At 37.0% G+C, this 17,070-nt stretch overlaps 3 protein-coding genes across 4 annotated transcripts; 2 read left to right on the top strand and 1 right to left on the bottom strand.

The window, feature by feature from the left end:
* Positions 1-1,706: 1,706 nt before the first annotated feature.
* Positions 1,707-7,303, bottom strand: LOC114353397 (oocyte zinc finger protein XlCOF28). 2 transcript variants are annotated; one of them, XM_028305385.1, is made up of 7 exons: positions 6,776-7,303; positions 6,473-6,597; positions 6,218-6,350; positions 5,738-5,908; positions 5,209-5,346; positions 3,274-3,946; positions 1,707-3,048 (listed from the first exon to the last, which is right to left on the bottom strand). In XM_028305385.1, coding segments are annotated over exons 1-7 (1,554 nt in total). In that variant the 5' UTR covers positions 7,089-7,303; the 3' UTR covers positions 1,707-3,047. The 2 variants fall into 2 exon arrangements, with proteins under 2 accessions (XP_028161186.1, XP_028161187.1); XM_028305386.1 differs by having other exon boundaries at positions 5,738-5,905.
* Positions 7,304-7,574: 271 nt separating this feature from the next.
* On the top strand, positions 7,575-13,989 carry LOC114353375 (elongin-B). The gene is made up of 5 exons (XM_028305345.1): positions 7,575-7,686; positions 7,804-7,897; positions 8,314-8,458; positions 8,592-8,694; positions 13,049-13,989. The coding sequence occupies exons 1-5, from the start codon at positions 7,684-7,686 to the stop codon at positions 13,061-13,063; spliced, it is 360 nt and encodes a 119-aa protein (XP_028161146.1). The 5' UTR covers positions 7,575-7,683; the 3' UTR covers positions 13,064-13,989.
* Positions 9,288-16,849, top strand: EloB (transcription elongation factor elongin B). The gene is made up of 3 exons (XM_028305346.1): positions 9,288-9,639; positions 9,773-9,875; positions 13,049-16,849. Exons 1-3 carry the CDS (start codon positions 9,524-9,526, stop codon positions 13,061-13,063), a joined length of 234 nt encoding a protein of 77 aa, XP_028161147.1. The 5' UTR covers positions 9,288-9,523; the 3' UTR covers positions 13,064-16,849.
* The last annotated feature ends 221 nt before the right edge of the window (positions 16,850-17,070 follow it).

The raw sequence follows: 17,070 nt of genomic DNA, 5'->3' as shown, positions 1-17,070 counted from the left end.
ATAATGAAGATTTAACTTTCGTTTGCGCTAAGTGACAAAAAATAACAGTTTATTACGATGTTAACTTTTACATAAACTTAAAAGCCAATTAGAAGGCCCAATGAGCGTGGCAAAAGTTAAGCCACGCCCTCATCATGTTATGAATATTAAATAATTATGCAGATTATTACGTCAGTTCGCACCATTCATTGTAGTTTGTTTCATACTACACTGAATGATTGAACGGATATTTTATAATTTATTTTATAAAACAGATCAAACTACGATATTATCAAGGCCGTACTTTGCCAAATTTAGATCCAAATGGTTCTCACTCCAATCAGAATACCAAAATTGTGTAAGAAACTTTTTTTAAGTCAGTTCTCGGAGTAGATCATTGATTAATTAATGAAGTACATTATTATAAGATTGCCTCTCTTAATTAAGCAATTAATTTACATATTTTATGCTACCTTCCTCCACTCTGAACTAGCGCAGTAAAAAAATACATATTTTATGTTTAATATTATTAAGTTATCTGTGATATTACTAAGTTGTAACAAGCGTGTACATTATCATACACATGAAAAATAAGGTAAGATATTAATACCACAGTATAAATATGTTTGTATAGCGGCTTGTTTATTATTTCAGACTTAAATCTATTCTTGACGAGTACAGACAACAACACATCTGGCTTAAGGTAATTTTTTGTTGCAAAATAGCACCTATTGCAACAACAAAAGATGCCCCAGTATTTACCTTGATGTACTGTTGTGTATTAAAGTTCGGTCGCCTAGCAGATAGAATTTCGTACAATGACCCCAAGCTACCCATCCTAATCGCTCGCATGTAATTACTCGTATATTGCTCGTACAGTCACTGCGGCCGCCCGTTTCACAGTCGCGACAGCAATATAATTACGCGCGAGCGATAAGGTAAGGTAGCTTGGGGTCATTGTACGAAATTCTATCTGCACGGCGACCGGACTTTAGTCGTAGTATGGATATATGTGGAAACAGTGGCTGTTTTATTGTCTGTCAACGATGCCGTTTCGCAAAAACTAAGTATGTACACTTATATTTATTTACACTGTGATAATTATTGCGTCCTGTAATAAAAAATACGTCAACCATTACAATTCATCTATCTCTTTAAAATATGTTTATAATGGAAACACCATTTTGGGCTATTTGTTTTTCAGGCCGATGATGTTCTGGACTCAACAGTATGCTTAGTGCGAGTTTTACTTTATCTACTACCTATACAAAAATAAGTCGAGTTTTCTTCCCTGACGCTATAACTCCAGAACGCACGAACCGATTCCCACGGTTTTGCATTCGTTGGAAAGGTCTCGGGCTCCGTGAGGTTTATAGCAAAGAAATGTAGTCCACGCGCGCGAAGCCGCGGGCGGAAAGCTAGTTAGTTATAAGAACGAAAAATGCAATTACGTAAATCTTAAATACCTACTGTACCTGAGAACTTCAAACAACAGTGTTTTTCGTAAAACACTTAACTTTTGTGAATCAAATATGTAAGAACATTTTATTATGGGCTATGCCTGAATTAAATACCTTTTATTTTATTAAGGGCTGATTTTTCAATCCTCAGATATCTTTTATCTGAAGAATAATCTTGTCATTTTGACATATTTCCCATACTGAAACTGTCAATGTGCCAAACTTATTCTTCAGTTAAAAGTATCTGACGATTGAAAAATCTGCCCNTTATTTTATTAAAAAGTAGTTGGAGTGGCGCCGTCTAGCGGTATGAATATTAACTGTAACTTTTTTGATCAAAAAGCGTTCGTGAGTAAAACTCGGACTATGCACACGGATACTGTAAAATCTCTTATTTTAATATTTATTTAAATAATATGCACGTACGCTTATGGTACAAAGCGATTCCTTCCTACATGTTAAAATACATACACCCATTTATGTGTGCGTTAAGTCATTATTTGTTTATATTTGATTAAACTTCTGAAATGTATATTTACAAATGTTTTCGCACGAGGCAAAGTAAGACTTAGGGTTATTTTCATTATCTTATTATTAACATTGTATTATTATTACGTTTGCATTTAATTTCTCAAAAATTCATTCATACTTTTGTTTGGAATAATGTTGGCATTGGCAAACTACTATATAAATTGACTTTTATCTTATAGCGCGCGGGTCGCGCCGCAATGTACTTAAATAATTACTTGAGATCAACGTATGGTAGAGATCAAGTTTTCAGTCAAAATTATCATAACTACTAAGGATTTTTATGTTCCTACGAACCTCAAGTTGGACAAGTTATGCTATCACATTTCTTTTTGGCAAAAAAGAGCAATTCAACAAAAACAAGACCCAATAAAATTTCAATGAAACTATCAATTTTAAAAACTTCAATTCTTTAGCAGAATACTAATTTGTAAAGTAGTTCAAAATAACGAAGTTTCTACCCAGTCGCAGACTGCCAAGTAATCGAATACTTTGACTTCGCAAGTCTTCTTGAAAATTATAAACTTAATTTCAATAAAATAGACTCGGAAACATTATTATTACGGCACTTGTTTTGTTATTTTTACGCGTAAAATCCGTTAAAACGTGAAACATTTGAGATCAATTTGAATCGTTTTGGTTATTCGAGCTGGTGCCAAGATATTTAATTAAAAATAGTATATCGCATAACGTTTCTAAATCTTCTATGTAAATAAACATCAATAAAGTAAAATGAATAAGAAAACAGCTTACAATTAACCGTCTTGGACGCACTTATTGACTATTTTTAACCATTTTCCCTCTTTTGTTATGTCTACATAACTCGGTATTCGTTAACATTTCATTTTCATATCCAATTTCATAGTTAAAACGTAATTTACTTACATTAAAAGTTATAAATGACTAATGACTTAAAAATGTCTAAAAATCGCATACCAAATTGCGCGCCTCCACGTTTTGGAAAATTACACGACATAACTCTCAATAGTAAAAATATAAAAATAATGGTAGATTTTCCAATTGTACAAAATACCTGCTCCAAATACATAATCACCCATTTCAGCCTTCCGTTCCGTAATATCTGAAACAACGAAAAAACGTATATTGTTAACACCATTGTAACTGCTCAAAAGTGTGTAGTTTTTAATTCAAATAGGAAATTATAAAGATTGAATTGGACCACCTAACTTTAACCGTAACCATAAGGAATACCGGTGCTTTTTGTATGAGGTTTGACAGATTTTGACGTTTGTTAAAGTTAAAGTAAGATAGTGCAACCCAGCTTTAGTTTATCAACGAAACTCACCAGTTAATATTTAGCTTCATTTTCTGCCTCCAGTGCATTTTGGAGCTCAGCTTGGTGTCGTCTTCGCACGCAGCGCCATCCAGCTCCGACTTCCCATACAATATCTTCTTGTACAGCTCCATGTCTTTCGGAGGAGCGCCCACGTCCAAGTTATTGGCACTCGTTTTCTGTTCCAACTCCAGAATCTTCTTCTCATCTATCGGCGGAAGAGGAATGTTCTTCTGGCTGGCCATAGAGTTCGCTTTTCGGATTTTGTGCACGTACTCGTTGCCTTGCGGGCTCGGCGGTTTACGGTCAAAAGTGCACTTGCCGACTATGACGCTCTGCCGGGCGTGGTTCGCTTCTAGAATGTACGATTTGTCGATGACGTCTTTTTCTTGAGTGTTGTCGACGCTCATGTGTTTTTGGATGACTTCTTGGGGAAGAGGGGGGAGGGGGTTGAGGATTTTGAGGATGGATTTGTCGTTATTCTGTGGGGGAGCATCGGGAGTGTCTTGGGGAGGGTCTGAGCGCCCGTTGGCTGCGAGTTGCTTCAGGGCTCCTACGTCACAGTCCACGGCGGTCGCGGGCGATTGGTCGGGGTGCGTGTTGCGAATGTGACGTTCTNGACGTTCTAAGTTGTCTTTACGCCTGAAGCGCCTGTTGCATACCTTGCAGCGGAAGGGTTTTGAATCTGTAAGAAGATAGTCAATTTTATTTTTCAAGTAATGCACTTCTTAACTATAGGCACCCTACATCCCCTCGCTCGGCAAAAGTGAGGTAATATTATGTGTGTAGCAACTGAGTTTCTTCCGCCACTTCTTCTCAGCACCAGCCCATTATGTTGTCCCTAAGTGGTGGTGGCAAGCCAAGGATATCTTTTGGGACGTGTATAAGTGCCCTGGAAAGGGCCTATGTACTGAATAAATTGTTTCATTTCATTTAAGTCGACATAGCCCGACGGACGAAGTGGCAATAGGCAGGGCGCATAGTACGCAGAACTGACGGCCTGACTGATGGGGCAGAAATGTTCTGGAGCGGAGGCCGCGTACCGGAAAATGCAGCGTGGGACGTCCACCCACAAGGTGAACCGACGACATCATAAAGGTAGCAGGAAGCAGGACGCGGGCCACTACCAATCGATCAATATGGAAATCATTGGGGGAGGCCTATGTTCAGCAGTGGACGTCTTATGGCTGAAAATGATGATGATGATGAATGTTTATGTGCTATTTCTACCTTTGATGATGACGATGCTCATCTTAATGTTTCTTTCTTTAAATTTTTTTTCGCTCCAGCACTTGTCTGTGGACAAAGGACACTGACCGGTGTGAACACTGACGGACGATGGGGCAGCAAGGTTCTGGAGTGGAGGCCGCGTACCGGAAAACGCAGCGTGGTACGTCCATCCACAAGGTGAACCGACGACATCATAAAGGTAGCAGGATGGCGCTGGACGCAGGCCGCTGCCAATCGATCAACATGGAAATCATTGGGGGGAGGCCGATGTTCAGCAGTGGACGTCCTATGACTAAAAATGATGATGATGACGAAAGTTTATGTGCTATTTCTGTCTTTGATGATGACGATGTTCATCATCAACAGCCCTTTACAGTCCACTGCTGGACTATGAGCCTCCTCCACTATAGTGGAGGGTTTTGCCATAATCTCCACGCTAGGCAGGCGGGTTGGAGATCGCAGTTTAAAAGATTGATGTTTTTCAGAGAGCGCTGCTGCCCATTCTCTGTTTGATGTGTAGTCCCTAAGTCGCCTCTTACGACACCCGCGGGAAGAGTAGGGGTTGGTGACAAATGTATTCTACTCTGCCGTCACCACACGGCTTGTGTGCACGGCCTGGTGGCGGCGCATGTCCTTGCGCGAGTGGAAGGCACGCGGGCAGCGCGGGCACTGGTGCGCGCCCCGCTCGGCACCTGTCTGTAGACGGAGGACACTGACCGGTGTGCACGGCCTGGTGGCGGCGCATGTCCTTGCGCGAGTGGAAGGCGCGCGGGCAGCGCGGGCACTGGTGCGCGCGCCGCTCCGGCACCGGCGCCGCGCACAGCGCACAGCCGCGTCCGCAACCGCATTTCTTGTCTGTGGAAAAAGACCATAGTCTTTTTACAACTACTTTTTACTGTGGGCGGGGCGGCGGAGACAGTTAATTGTTTTCACTAGCTTTTATGCCCCTGTTGAGGCACGGACTTATCAGGTACACCAACAAAATCACATACATAATACAGTTCATACGTTTTAACATGGACTTGGGGTAAATGCATCGGACGGCAGTCTCAGGAGGGCGCCATATGGAAAGAAGGAGGCGCTTTATGAAAAAAGTGATAAAGTTTTATATTCCCTCCCGCTTCGTCCATAAAGTCGCTTCTGACTTCTTCGACATCTATGGAGAGTTGGGGGGATATCGCTCAATTTTTTATTATTATTGTTTTCTGTTCAGCTGTGCGTGAGCTCGTGCCAGTCAGTGACTCACCGTCGTGCTTGGCCACGTGCTTCCTGTAGTTGGAGCTGTCACGGAAGCGACGCGCGCAGATGGCGCACGCATAGGGCCGCGCCTCGCTGTGCGTGAGCTCGTGCTTGCGCAGCGATGACAGGTTATTGAAACCCTTGCTGCACTGCACACATACGAACTTTTTCTCTTCTGCTGACGGAAATGTACAGAATTTTATTTAAATTGGTCTTACTTTAAAGTAAGACGCACAAACACAGTGCAAACAACATAATATTATTATGTGGTGGTACAAATGCGTTTATCTCTAAATTAAATTGCTAACATTCACAGAAGAATGTTGTGGAGGAGGAATTCTAAGTTACATATTATAAAAAAATCCCAAATCACTATAAAAACATCTGATAGCAGGATAGTAAACAATGTCAATTGTGCCAGTTTCCATACTCTTAAAAGTTATGGTTTTTAATTAATAACCATGTTAATTAAAATGTAACAACTTACTTGAATGCTTGAGCTTGTGCCGCTGCAGTTTGGACATCTGAAAGAAGCTGTCCCCACAAACGTCACAGGCGTATGTGCGCTCATTCCGATGAACCCTCATGTGGTACTTGAAGTGAGAGTGCGTGGCAAAGCTCTGGTGAAAAATTCATTCATATTAAGATTTTATTACATTTTTAGATTAATGTTTAGTGTAGATTTATGAACAGAATAAGTTATTTTTTTAATACATATAAATGTATTTTTACTAAAACAAACCTTGGTACACTCCGGACATTGAAACGGTTTCCGCTGTCCATTGCAATAAGCATGATATGCAACCTGGCTCCTGGCATGGAACCTCTTATTACAAACAGTACACACATAGCATCTTCCATTTGCATCTGAAATAAAACAATCAAGTTTTTAGCATTCATACGACACTAAAGGCTTTTATACAATAAATCAACACAACTATGTGTATGTTATTGAAGAAATGGACTAATTATGAGGAATACACATTGGGAAATAATTTATGTTGTAGATATTTCATATCTAGAAGTGCATTCAAAAAACACAAACCAGTTTCTATTCTAATATGAGACGTCTCCGGCTTTTTCTTTTTTTCATAATCATTATAAACTTCCGATACGATTTCCTTCTCCTTTTCGTATACCAAAGGCACCTCGGGGGGTTCGGGGCTGTCATCTCCACACACTTCGTCGTCAGGTTCGGTGCACTCTTGAATAGACGCTAAACAAGCGCTGCATCCAGACTTCTCGTGCAGCAAGCAGTCCATACACTTGACATGCCCACAGCTCTCCGTCACTAGCCGGTTATCCGTCAGGTTCACCACCTTCTCATTGCGACAAGTAACACAAACTTGGGAATTCATAATGGCATAATCACAGGCATAACAAACAACTGAGAGGTTATGTGTCAAAACCTTGAAGTTCAAAATTAAGTTTCATATAATCTAACATTTCCGCAGTGAAGTTACGAATACTTAGGTTTAGGCCAGCCTTTTAATCATTAATATTGTGGAAAAACATAGCAAATACATTATTTTTAAAATGAAAAGCTTGACAGTTCGTCGCTTCGCTAGACAAACTTTGACATCATTCATTTACAAATGTTCGAATACATCTCAAAAATACATTGATTTTAAAGTAAATAAATTATAACTTTTCATTGATTTGTTTAAGATAACTATGTGATTTTCTTATCTCTTCATCAATTTTGCTTTTGTCCACATAATCAAAAACTTTTAACAATAAAATTGCTAAGTTTTATTTTCTTATTTTTTCATATTGCACTTGTATCTTGTATGTGTATCCGACTGTTTTATTTTTTTTCTTTAGCATCAGGAAAGCTGTGCTAATCTGTGGTTGGCCAGCGAGCTGTCATTCAATATTTAATTTCGTTTCGTACGCCTTGAAGCGTTTTTTTACATAAAATAAATAGATAATAATTTAAATAATAAACTCAAAATGGTAAGTTTAATATTATTTAAGTGTTTCTAAAGTCTTGTTCAATGCAAATATAGTGAATCTCCTGTCGACGTATGACTACTGTGGGCTTGTAACCTCAAAAATGAAATTTGTTTTCAGGACGTCTTTCTAATGATTAGGCGAAAAAAGTTAACCATATTCACCGATGCGAAGGACACGACGACGGTTTTAGAATTAAAGAAAATGATAGAAGGTGAGTACTGCTTGTGCGCTCGTATGAAAATCTATTTATAGTAGCGATACAATGTCGGGGAACCAGCGTAGGTTTTGTTGATATAGCGTGCTGTATTGCACTGTGTTCGTGACAAGGTGTTTCTCTATTCGAATAGGCCTTGCTATTGACCCCTAATATTATTGGGTGATGAGGTCTAAGCATTGTGAGTCACAGTGTTTTATGTTGTTTCAATGTCATTTCACATCTGTGATACTGTTGTTGTTGTCATGCAAAAAACTAAACAAAAAACATGGAAAAAAACAACCTACCTAATATAATAAGAATAAATGATCCCATATAAATGCAAATGTAAAATATCTGGTCCTTTTACATTAATTAAATTAAGTATCAGATGAATAAACTTGAATGACTGTAAACATGTCATGCTTTTATAGGAATTCTGAAGGTGCCTCCCCCTAGCCAGATGCTCTTCAACAAAGACAGTCAGCTGATGGAAGACGAAAAGACCCTGGCTGAGTACGGTTTGACATCCAACACTGCTAAAGCACAATGCCCTGCGCCCATCGGACTTGCACTTCGGTAAGCAGTTAATGCAATGTTGTTAGTTGTTATTGATGAGTTAGAAAACTTTTAAAAGGATTGGTGCTTATAAATACTTTACTTCCCATGAATATATTTGAAAGGATTTCACTCAATTTTGTGTTATTTACAGGAAGGAAAATGGTGAATTTGAAGCTTTGGATCTGACTGCATACTCATCCCCACCAGACTTGCCCGATGTCATGAAGTCTCAGGAAACCAACGGCCAGGAACAGGTAAAGTCTAAATTCTTATTACACCCTTTAAACTTATAATATACCTTTGTCTTATGATCCTAAAACAATAAAAAATTATAATATGCTTTGCACAATTAAGGGTTAATTTAACCTCCTAACATCTTTGATCATTGAATCAGTTCAAATATTGTAATTGAAATAAGAGGTAATTCTAATTTATAACTAAATTAAATTTTCTTCAAATCAAATCAAATCAAATCAAATCAAATAATCATTTATTGTGTTAGTTATAGGTAATACAATAACACAGATCTTAAATGTTTACATACAACCGCTATAACCTGCCGATTGGGCGTACAATATTATATTCATATGAATTCAGTTACGTAGTTGTAACATAATTATAACTACATAACAAACAATAAACACTTAACAAACTTCAGAACAAATAACAATCTTACATTTTAAAATCTTGTAACTTAAGGTAGGCTAGTTAGACTAATTAAATAATATAACATCAGTAACTAATTTTATCTCGTAAATATTCATTTAAGGAGTAATAACATTTTTTGACTAAAATTTCATACAGTGCTGTCTTGAAGTTTTTATAATTTAACTCTTTTAGNTTTTATGTTGTTTCAATGTCACATCTGTGATACTGTTGTTGTTGTCATGCAAAAAACTAAACAAAAAACATGGAAAAAACAACTTACCTAATATAATAAGAATAAATGATCCCTTAAAAATGCAAATGTAAACTATCTGGTCCTTTTACATTAATTAAATTAAGTATCAGATGAATAAACTTGAATGATTGTAAACATGTCATGCTTTTACAGGAATTCTGAAGGTGCCTCCCCCTAGCCAGATGCTCTTCAACAAAGACAGTCAGCTGATGGAAGACGAAAAGACCCTGGCTGAGTACGGTTTGACATCCAACACTGCTAAAGCACAATGCCCTGCGCCCATCGGACTTGCACTTCGGTAAGCACTTAATGCAATGTTGTTACTTATTATTGATCAGTTAGAAAACTTTTAAAAGGATTGGTGCTTATAAATACTTTTCTTTCCATGAATATATTTGAAAGGATTTCACTCAATTTTGTGTTATTTACAGGAAGGAAAATGGTGAATTTGAAGCTTTGGATCTGACTGCATACTCATCCCCACCAGACTTGCCCGATGTCATGAAGTCTCAGGAAACCAACGGCCAGGAACAGGTAAATTCTAACTTATTACACCCTTTAAAATTATATATTTTTCTTAAGATCCAAAAACAGTAAAAAATTATTATGTGCTTTGCACAATAAGTGTGCTTACACATTTAGACGATTTAGCAACACGACAAAGGCGCGACAGACGCGCTGCCGAAAATTTCATACTATGTGACAGCGGATTTATTTATTTATTTAATTAAATTGCATTTTAATTAAATAAATAAATAAATCCATTATAAAAACGCCGCTACTGCGCTGTAGTCGCGCTACTAACGCAATAGTACTAATGTGAAAATGCTCTGAAGGGTTTATTTACCCTTACCCTACATCTTTGATCATTGAATCAGTTCAAATATTGTAATTGAAATAAGAGGTAATTCTATAACTAAATTAAATTTTCTTCAAAACAAAGAAGAGACCTCAAAATATTTGTAGAATTAAAAATAAAATGGTAGGTATCAACTTGAACTTATATGTCTATTTAATTCTACTTCTCACATATAACACTAACTCAAGTAACATTATTTAAGTAACATTTAACGTCATTTCAACGAGTCTGTTTCCATTATTGTATTTAGACAGAGCGGTCTGATCCTAACACAAGTTGATAAAACTTAAAAGGATTAGATCCAAAACTTTGTTATGTGACTTGTTTGTATGAATAAAATATTTTGTATTTTTGTATTTTGTATTTTGTATCTGCAGCTGGTAGAAAACCAGTTTGTTGCTTTGTTGACTCCAAAAGCAACATTGTAGCTATGAATGTTTTTGTTTGGATCTATCCATTTAGCTGTAATTTATATCATTGTAATTATAATATAGACTCCACAATCAATGGATTATACTTTACTTTCAAGATCTGTCAAAATGATACTTTTCTATTCTTCATAGAATGAAATAATGAAAGAAGACTGATTTTAAATGATTAGTAGGACCCTCCTCTCTCTGTTATTCCAATACAAAAACTGAAATAAACATGTTTAGGATGTGTTTATGTTAATGACATGCTAATATTCTTTTCAATGCTTGTGTTCCATTATTCATAAGATACTATGCATTGGAGACTAATGTTGTTGTACATACATAGTTAGTTATCTCAATTTGTCTTTCTGAGCAAGATAGTGAAATGTTGAAAATAATCCTGAGCATCAGATTAACAACTGATATGATTCTATTTTAATCTTTCTTTTGTTCTAGTGCAATGTTGATTACAGATAAAAAAATGTGGTATTATTAATTGAAATTCTAAAGTCCACTTCATGACAGCTTTTGACCAAAATATTTGTCTTTGTCTTTTATTTGTCTTTTTATTATTAAGGGTTTTGTTTAGCATTCCAAAATGTGCAGTTTGTGCACTGCTTAGTATTTCATTTGTAGCTGACACTGGACGAACGTACTCACAGCGGATATTTTTCACACAACTTTTTCTGTGTTGGAATCGCAAAATGAATGTTGCGCATTTGTGTGGGATTTTAAATTACAGCACTTTAGAAATAGTCCCCTAGGGTTCTCCTCAATGACGAATCTATACTTGTACAGCAACTTCTGTTTTGTTATATGCTGAATAAAGTTTTCTTTTCTTATTATTCCACGGTTTTANAAAAAAGGGGAAAAAGGGAAAAAAAAGAAAAAAAAAAAAACAAAAATATCTCAATAAGTGAGATTTGAAGTTCGGTACTTAGTCCACCCTACTCGCCACTCGGCTACCGGGCACTTAACTATTGTAACGAAATTTGTTCATCTGTTCTCATTTCAATGCAATGCGACAAAAAGTTCGTTATTTTTCATAAGTCGAAAGTTTATAACCTCAAACACAAATTACACAAAAGGGCCACAATAATTGTTTTGATCACTTTTAGAGTTAGTTACACTAAAATATTGTTTTGTAAATGCACTTAATTTCAGTTCGAAGGGTTTATTAAGGTTTAATTAAAACTTTTACTCACTTAAATTTTCACTATTGGATTTAATGATTAATGGTATTATTACTTGATGTTACGAATTGCAAACACTGTCACTCACTATTTGAACTTAGTTTTTTACTTTGGTTCTAATTCCAGAGGTATATTGTTATTGTGAACATTTTTAAACATTTTTATTTACGGAGCTAATGTTTACTTGGCAGTAGCGCCATCTGTGCCCAAGACAGACCAGAAAGAAGAGACCTCAAAATATTTGTAAAATTAAAAATAAAATAGTCTCAAACTTGATCTGCAGCTGGTAGAAAACCAGTTGGTTGCTTTGTTGACTCCAAAAGCAACATTTGTAGCTATGAATGTTTTTGTTTGGATCTATCCATTTAGCTGTAATTTCTATCATTGTAATTATAATACAGACTCCACCAATCAATGGATTATACTTTACTTTTAAGATCTGAAAATAAAGTATAATAAATAAGAAATAAATATAATCCAAAAGATTCAGTGATACTTTTCTATTCTCCATAGAATGAAATAATGAAAGAAGACTGATTTTAAATGATTAGTAGGACCCTCCTCTCTCTGTTATTCCAATTCAAAAACTGAAATAAACATGTTTAGGATGTGTTTATGTTAATGACATGCTAATATTATTTTCAATGCTTGTGTTCCATTATTCATAAGATACTATGCATTGGAGCCTAATGTTGTACAATAGTTATCTCAATTAGTCTTTCTGAGCAAGATAGTGATATGTTGAAAATAATCCTGATTGTTTACTGCATCAGATTAACAACTGATATGATTCTATTTTAATCTTTCTTTTGTTCTAGTGATATGTTGATTACAGATAAAAAAAACCTATTATTAATTGAAATACTAAAGTCTAATTCATGACAACATTCAATTGCTCAGACAAAATATTTAGAAGTTATGTGTTTTGTTTAAGTCTTTTTATTATTTAGGGTTTTGTTTATTAGCATTCCAAAATGTGCACTGCTTAGTATTTCATTTGTAGCTGTCACTGGATGAACATACTGATATTGTATAATAATATTTTTCACACAACTTGTTCTGTGTTGGAATTGCAAAATGAATGTTGCGCATTTGTGTGGGATTTTAAATTACAACACTTTAGAAATAGTCCCCTAGGGTTCTCCTCAATGACGAATCTATACTTGTACAGCAACTTCTGTTTTGTTATTGCTGAATAAAGTTTTTCTTTTCTTATTATAATTCCATGGTTTTCTTCCACAGATGGACCAGCACTAAGCGCCGGCGATGCTCACTCCACGCCGCCGGCCGGGCGGTACCTTAAACTATATTTTTTTGCATATGAACATATTTTGTTAATAATTTATCGACGATATGTGTTCGATTTTAACAATCTGTTATGTCTACACATTTCTTTGTAGTATTTTTGTGATGCTTTGTACGATGGAGTGTAGCGCTTTTGTAGTTTGTTGCTCTACGAAATTCGAAAAACAATAGTTATGATGGTTTGTCCTTCTCGGACGTATTAATGTATTTTGTAACGATCGATGTTGGTGTTTGAGGCCGAACACACACTAAAGTGACGATGTGCGGGTAGTCGTCGGAATAAAGTTATTATTATTTTCTCAACAACGAATAACGGGTTAGCTGCATTCGCAGATTATTAGCAGTGGGCGATGATATTTTAAAGATAGAAATGTCGCCAAAATTAAAGCCTCGCGACGTTTACTAAAAATCGCTCATTGTATCTGCGATAAGAAAACTAATTTCTGTATTAGACTGAAGAGGAATTGATATTTCCCTTCTCTTACGTTTAAGGATTAGGTTCAATGTATACTAGCTAGATCATTGGCGGGGTCGCTTTCCTGTGCAGTCATTTTAGTGTGTGCCCGGCGTAAGGTAAGGCAAGTAGCGGCGGTGTACATGGAATGAGACCGCCATAGTAATCGCTGTCATTCGGCACTTGGGACACGTGAAAACCTGAATTTTGGGCTAAGTCTCCCCGCAGACTACAGATTTTTAGTCGACCCATAGTTTGCTCGGCTTCCAATTGTATGAGGAATGCTGAAACCAAATCGGTGTAATGTGCGTACTTCCGTACACTCCGTTCCGTAACAGACCAACCAAACTATCGGCCGATAAAAAGTCTAGTCTGCGGGGTGTCTAAATGTTTGCAATAACGGCTCTGAAATAGGGTTGTACCAGCCAAAACGGGACTGATAGATTCGTACGAAAGTCGGAAATTTTATTTATTATAGAAGCGTTTTAGGCCTCAGTCGGGTGTCACGGGTCGCAAGCGCCGCTTGAGGGCAGCACAGTGCTGACTGCCCTCGTTCTCTCGGAGCGGCACACGCATTTATTATTTGTTATCCTGTGTTTACCTGACGATTTGTTGATGTGTTTATTTGTACCTGTACAAAGAAATAAAATTATGGATCAGTGTATAGCAATGTTTGATTTGTATAAATCATACGAAACCTTTCAAAATGGTGTTGGTCTTTGAACTATTGATAGTAGAGTTGCCAAATTATTCATTGTAAAGTCGTGTGTCGCCCGAGAACGCAACCTCTTGATTCCCGGCGTCGATGGAATACTACATTTGTCAATTGTATGACAACAGCTGTTTCTTTATTACCGTTTAAGAATCGAAATGCAGCTCTAAATCTAAATTTATCTGAGATCTACCCGATCGATCAATCAACGCACCAGGAATCAGAGGCTTACTTACATATTTATTGTAATAATCTTAACGTCACAATAATCTTCACTCATCGTTATTGTGGCTCATTCACTACTAAGGCCATGACATTACACCATTGGTGACTAACCAGCTATACCAGTATCTCATTTTGTGAACTATCATAATAAAGTAATATTTTTGCACTAAACGATTTGTAACGCGTTCTACTAACGCTGCGTCACGGCATTAATTTCGTTCATAGCTTTACGCTGATATCGAAAATTTTTAAATACCCTATATTTAAGGTATATTTTCGTGCATTGCGATCTTTCGCAGCAGCGTGTGATTCTGGCCCTATGGAAATGAAAAGCATTGCTTTTGGGAAGTGCGACGAACGCGCGCGGTCGCCATCTAAATCGGCGATGGACCGCAATGCATAGAAGTCCCTTCCCTTTAGGGAATCTTACCATATTATTCATTGTCGATGGTTCTGAAGACAAAGTAACAACCGATCCGCTTCAAATCGCTTCCGCCGGCAAGCCAAAATATTAAAATATTGATTGCGTTACTTCAATATGTTTTTTAATTTTAGTTATTTTACAACTTCGTGATTTTTGAAAGGTCATGCGTTTTAACTTTATTGATTGAATGTTACTTTGTCTCCGGGCCTGGGTCCGTTCTTCGTGTCTGTACCTTATTTTTCTTGTAAAAAGTGAATTCTCTGTAGTGTGCGACGCCTGTCGCGAGCGCATAAAGTCATTTCAATAGTTGTATAGTTATCCACAGACGCGGCGAGCGGACGCGAAAACCTTTTAGCAATAGAGTAGGCGACCAGCTCACCGACGGAATAACTAAGGGATTGCCGTACACACTATTTTTCAACTTTATTGCCATGCAATAGAGTTCTAATATCAGTCGCCCTTGTGATGCAAATCAGGCCAAATCAGCGCAAGAATTAGGCCACATCAATGAAATAATAACCCTTATCATTTTACATCCAATCGCGCCGACTCTCTTGCTACGAGTTTTTCTAATCTTACATTATAATGTACACATTATAAATATGATTTTATTAAATTTAATGATAACGGTATTTAACTGATGATAGTTTAGAATGAACTATAGATATTAGCTAACTTAATAGGGGTAAAATAGGGGGCTTTTTATATTCGTAAATCCAGATGATTCCCGATTCTATGACATTCGAAACATCTATGAAATCGAACATCTGTAGTTCCTCTAACGAAAGGTTGCTATTGTTTTCTTTTTCTATTTTTTATGTAATGTTTTCTAATGCACCTTTTTGATGTAAGATGTTCTGTATATTTTGGTTTGGGCTCGACTCCTCAAAGACCCACGATATACGGTGTCCTGCGTCGGCGCGGGCGCAGCGCGTGCGTCGCGCATAGTTAGTTAATATCCCTTAAATTATATTTCACAATTCAGATGTTCTACCAAATACAATTTTCCGTTTAAAATGTAATCCAAAAATAGAATAGTTGGGTATTAAGTGGTATTGCACTTATTGCACTGTAATATTATAGGATAGTGAATTAATGGGTCGCTCTAAAAGTCTGGACGGTGGGGCTTTGAATAGGATAACAGTTGTAAAGATATTTAATCAACTTTCAAGCCGCCGGCGGCTAAAGATGTGTTGTTTCATAGTCCACTCACGTGAGTGTAAACGCTAACAGGAACTTGTTAAGGTCCGATTTTCCACGCTTATCGTAATTTCGGAATCAGAGCTTGCAAAAATGAAACTTCATGGTCAGTCATAAGTATTTAAAATCCCCGTGGCCCCTATACATTAACCGTATCGCCGTATTTTCACAAACTATCATGGATTTTGTGGAACCAAATAAATGTACGAAAATGACAGTGGATAACATGCTTTGCATAGACACTAGCGCCGCAGTTGAGTGACCAACTTCGTGATAATGGCCGGGCTAATGTTGCCCACCGTCCCAGAACATGGCGCCCGTTCTACCGGCCGCAGGCAGGTGTTACTTCTCATACTCAACTTTGCTGTGATGGTCCTTATCACCAAAGAAGTCTTACGGAGTTTCGTGGAACTAAAATTATAATCAACTGAACTGTTGCTGTCAAATTAATTAAAGGCACTAGCCCATTCACTACGGGACTTCTTTCGTGAAAACGGACTACAAATCCTATAGTGGTGGAAGAACAGCGTCTATATTATATGAATTTATTGATTTAACTAATAAGCGATTCTAGAGTCTCGCTGGTTTGAATGTTTTGTATACTACAAGAACAAAAAGTCGATTCAACGCGGTGGGACCTAGGAGAGAATACTAGTGTAGTGATTCTGTGCAAGTATGGAAGTCCACAATGAACCAGCAGAAAATAAAGCTGTTTTGATTTATTTTGACTTGTATTTATTTTCCTCTATTTTCTCCATAAATTATAATATTCAAACCTTTAATAAGTAGCTATGAAAGGTCTGAATAAGATTTTTATACAAAGGACGGACTAACGATCTCTCTCTGCTGTCTGGATAGTAAAATAATAACATTTATTGCCTCCAATTAATGGTGGTGGTGGATGGTTGTTAGGCCCGGTTTCCGCCAAGACGGAGCGCAGAGAC

This window comes from Ostrinia furnacalis, unplaced genomic scaffold (genome assembly GCF_004193835.3).
Source record: "Ostrinia furnacalis isolate ACB-3 unplaced genomic scaffold, ASM419383v2 OfSCF1656, whole genome shotgun sequence".
NCBI lineage: Eukaryota > Metazoa > Arthropoda > Insecta > Lepidoptera > Crambidae > Ostrinia > Ostrinia furnacalis.
The sequence above is the reverse complement of the archived record's forward strand: the minus strand, read 5'-3'. Positions and strand labels throughout refer to the sequence as shown.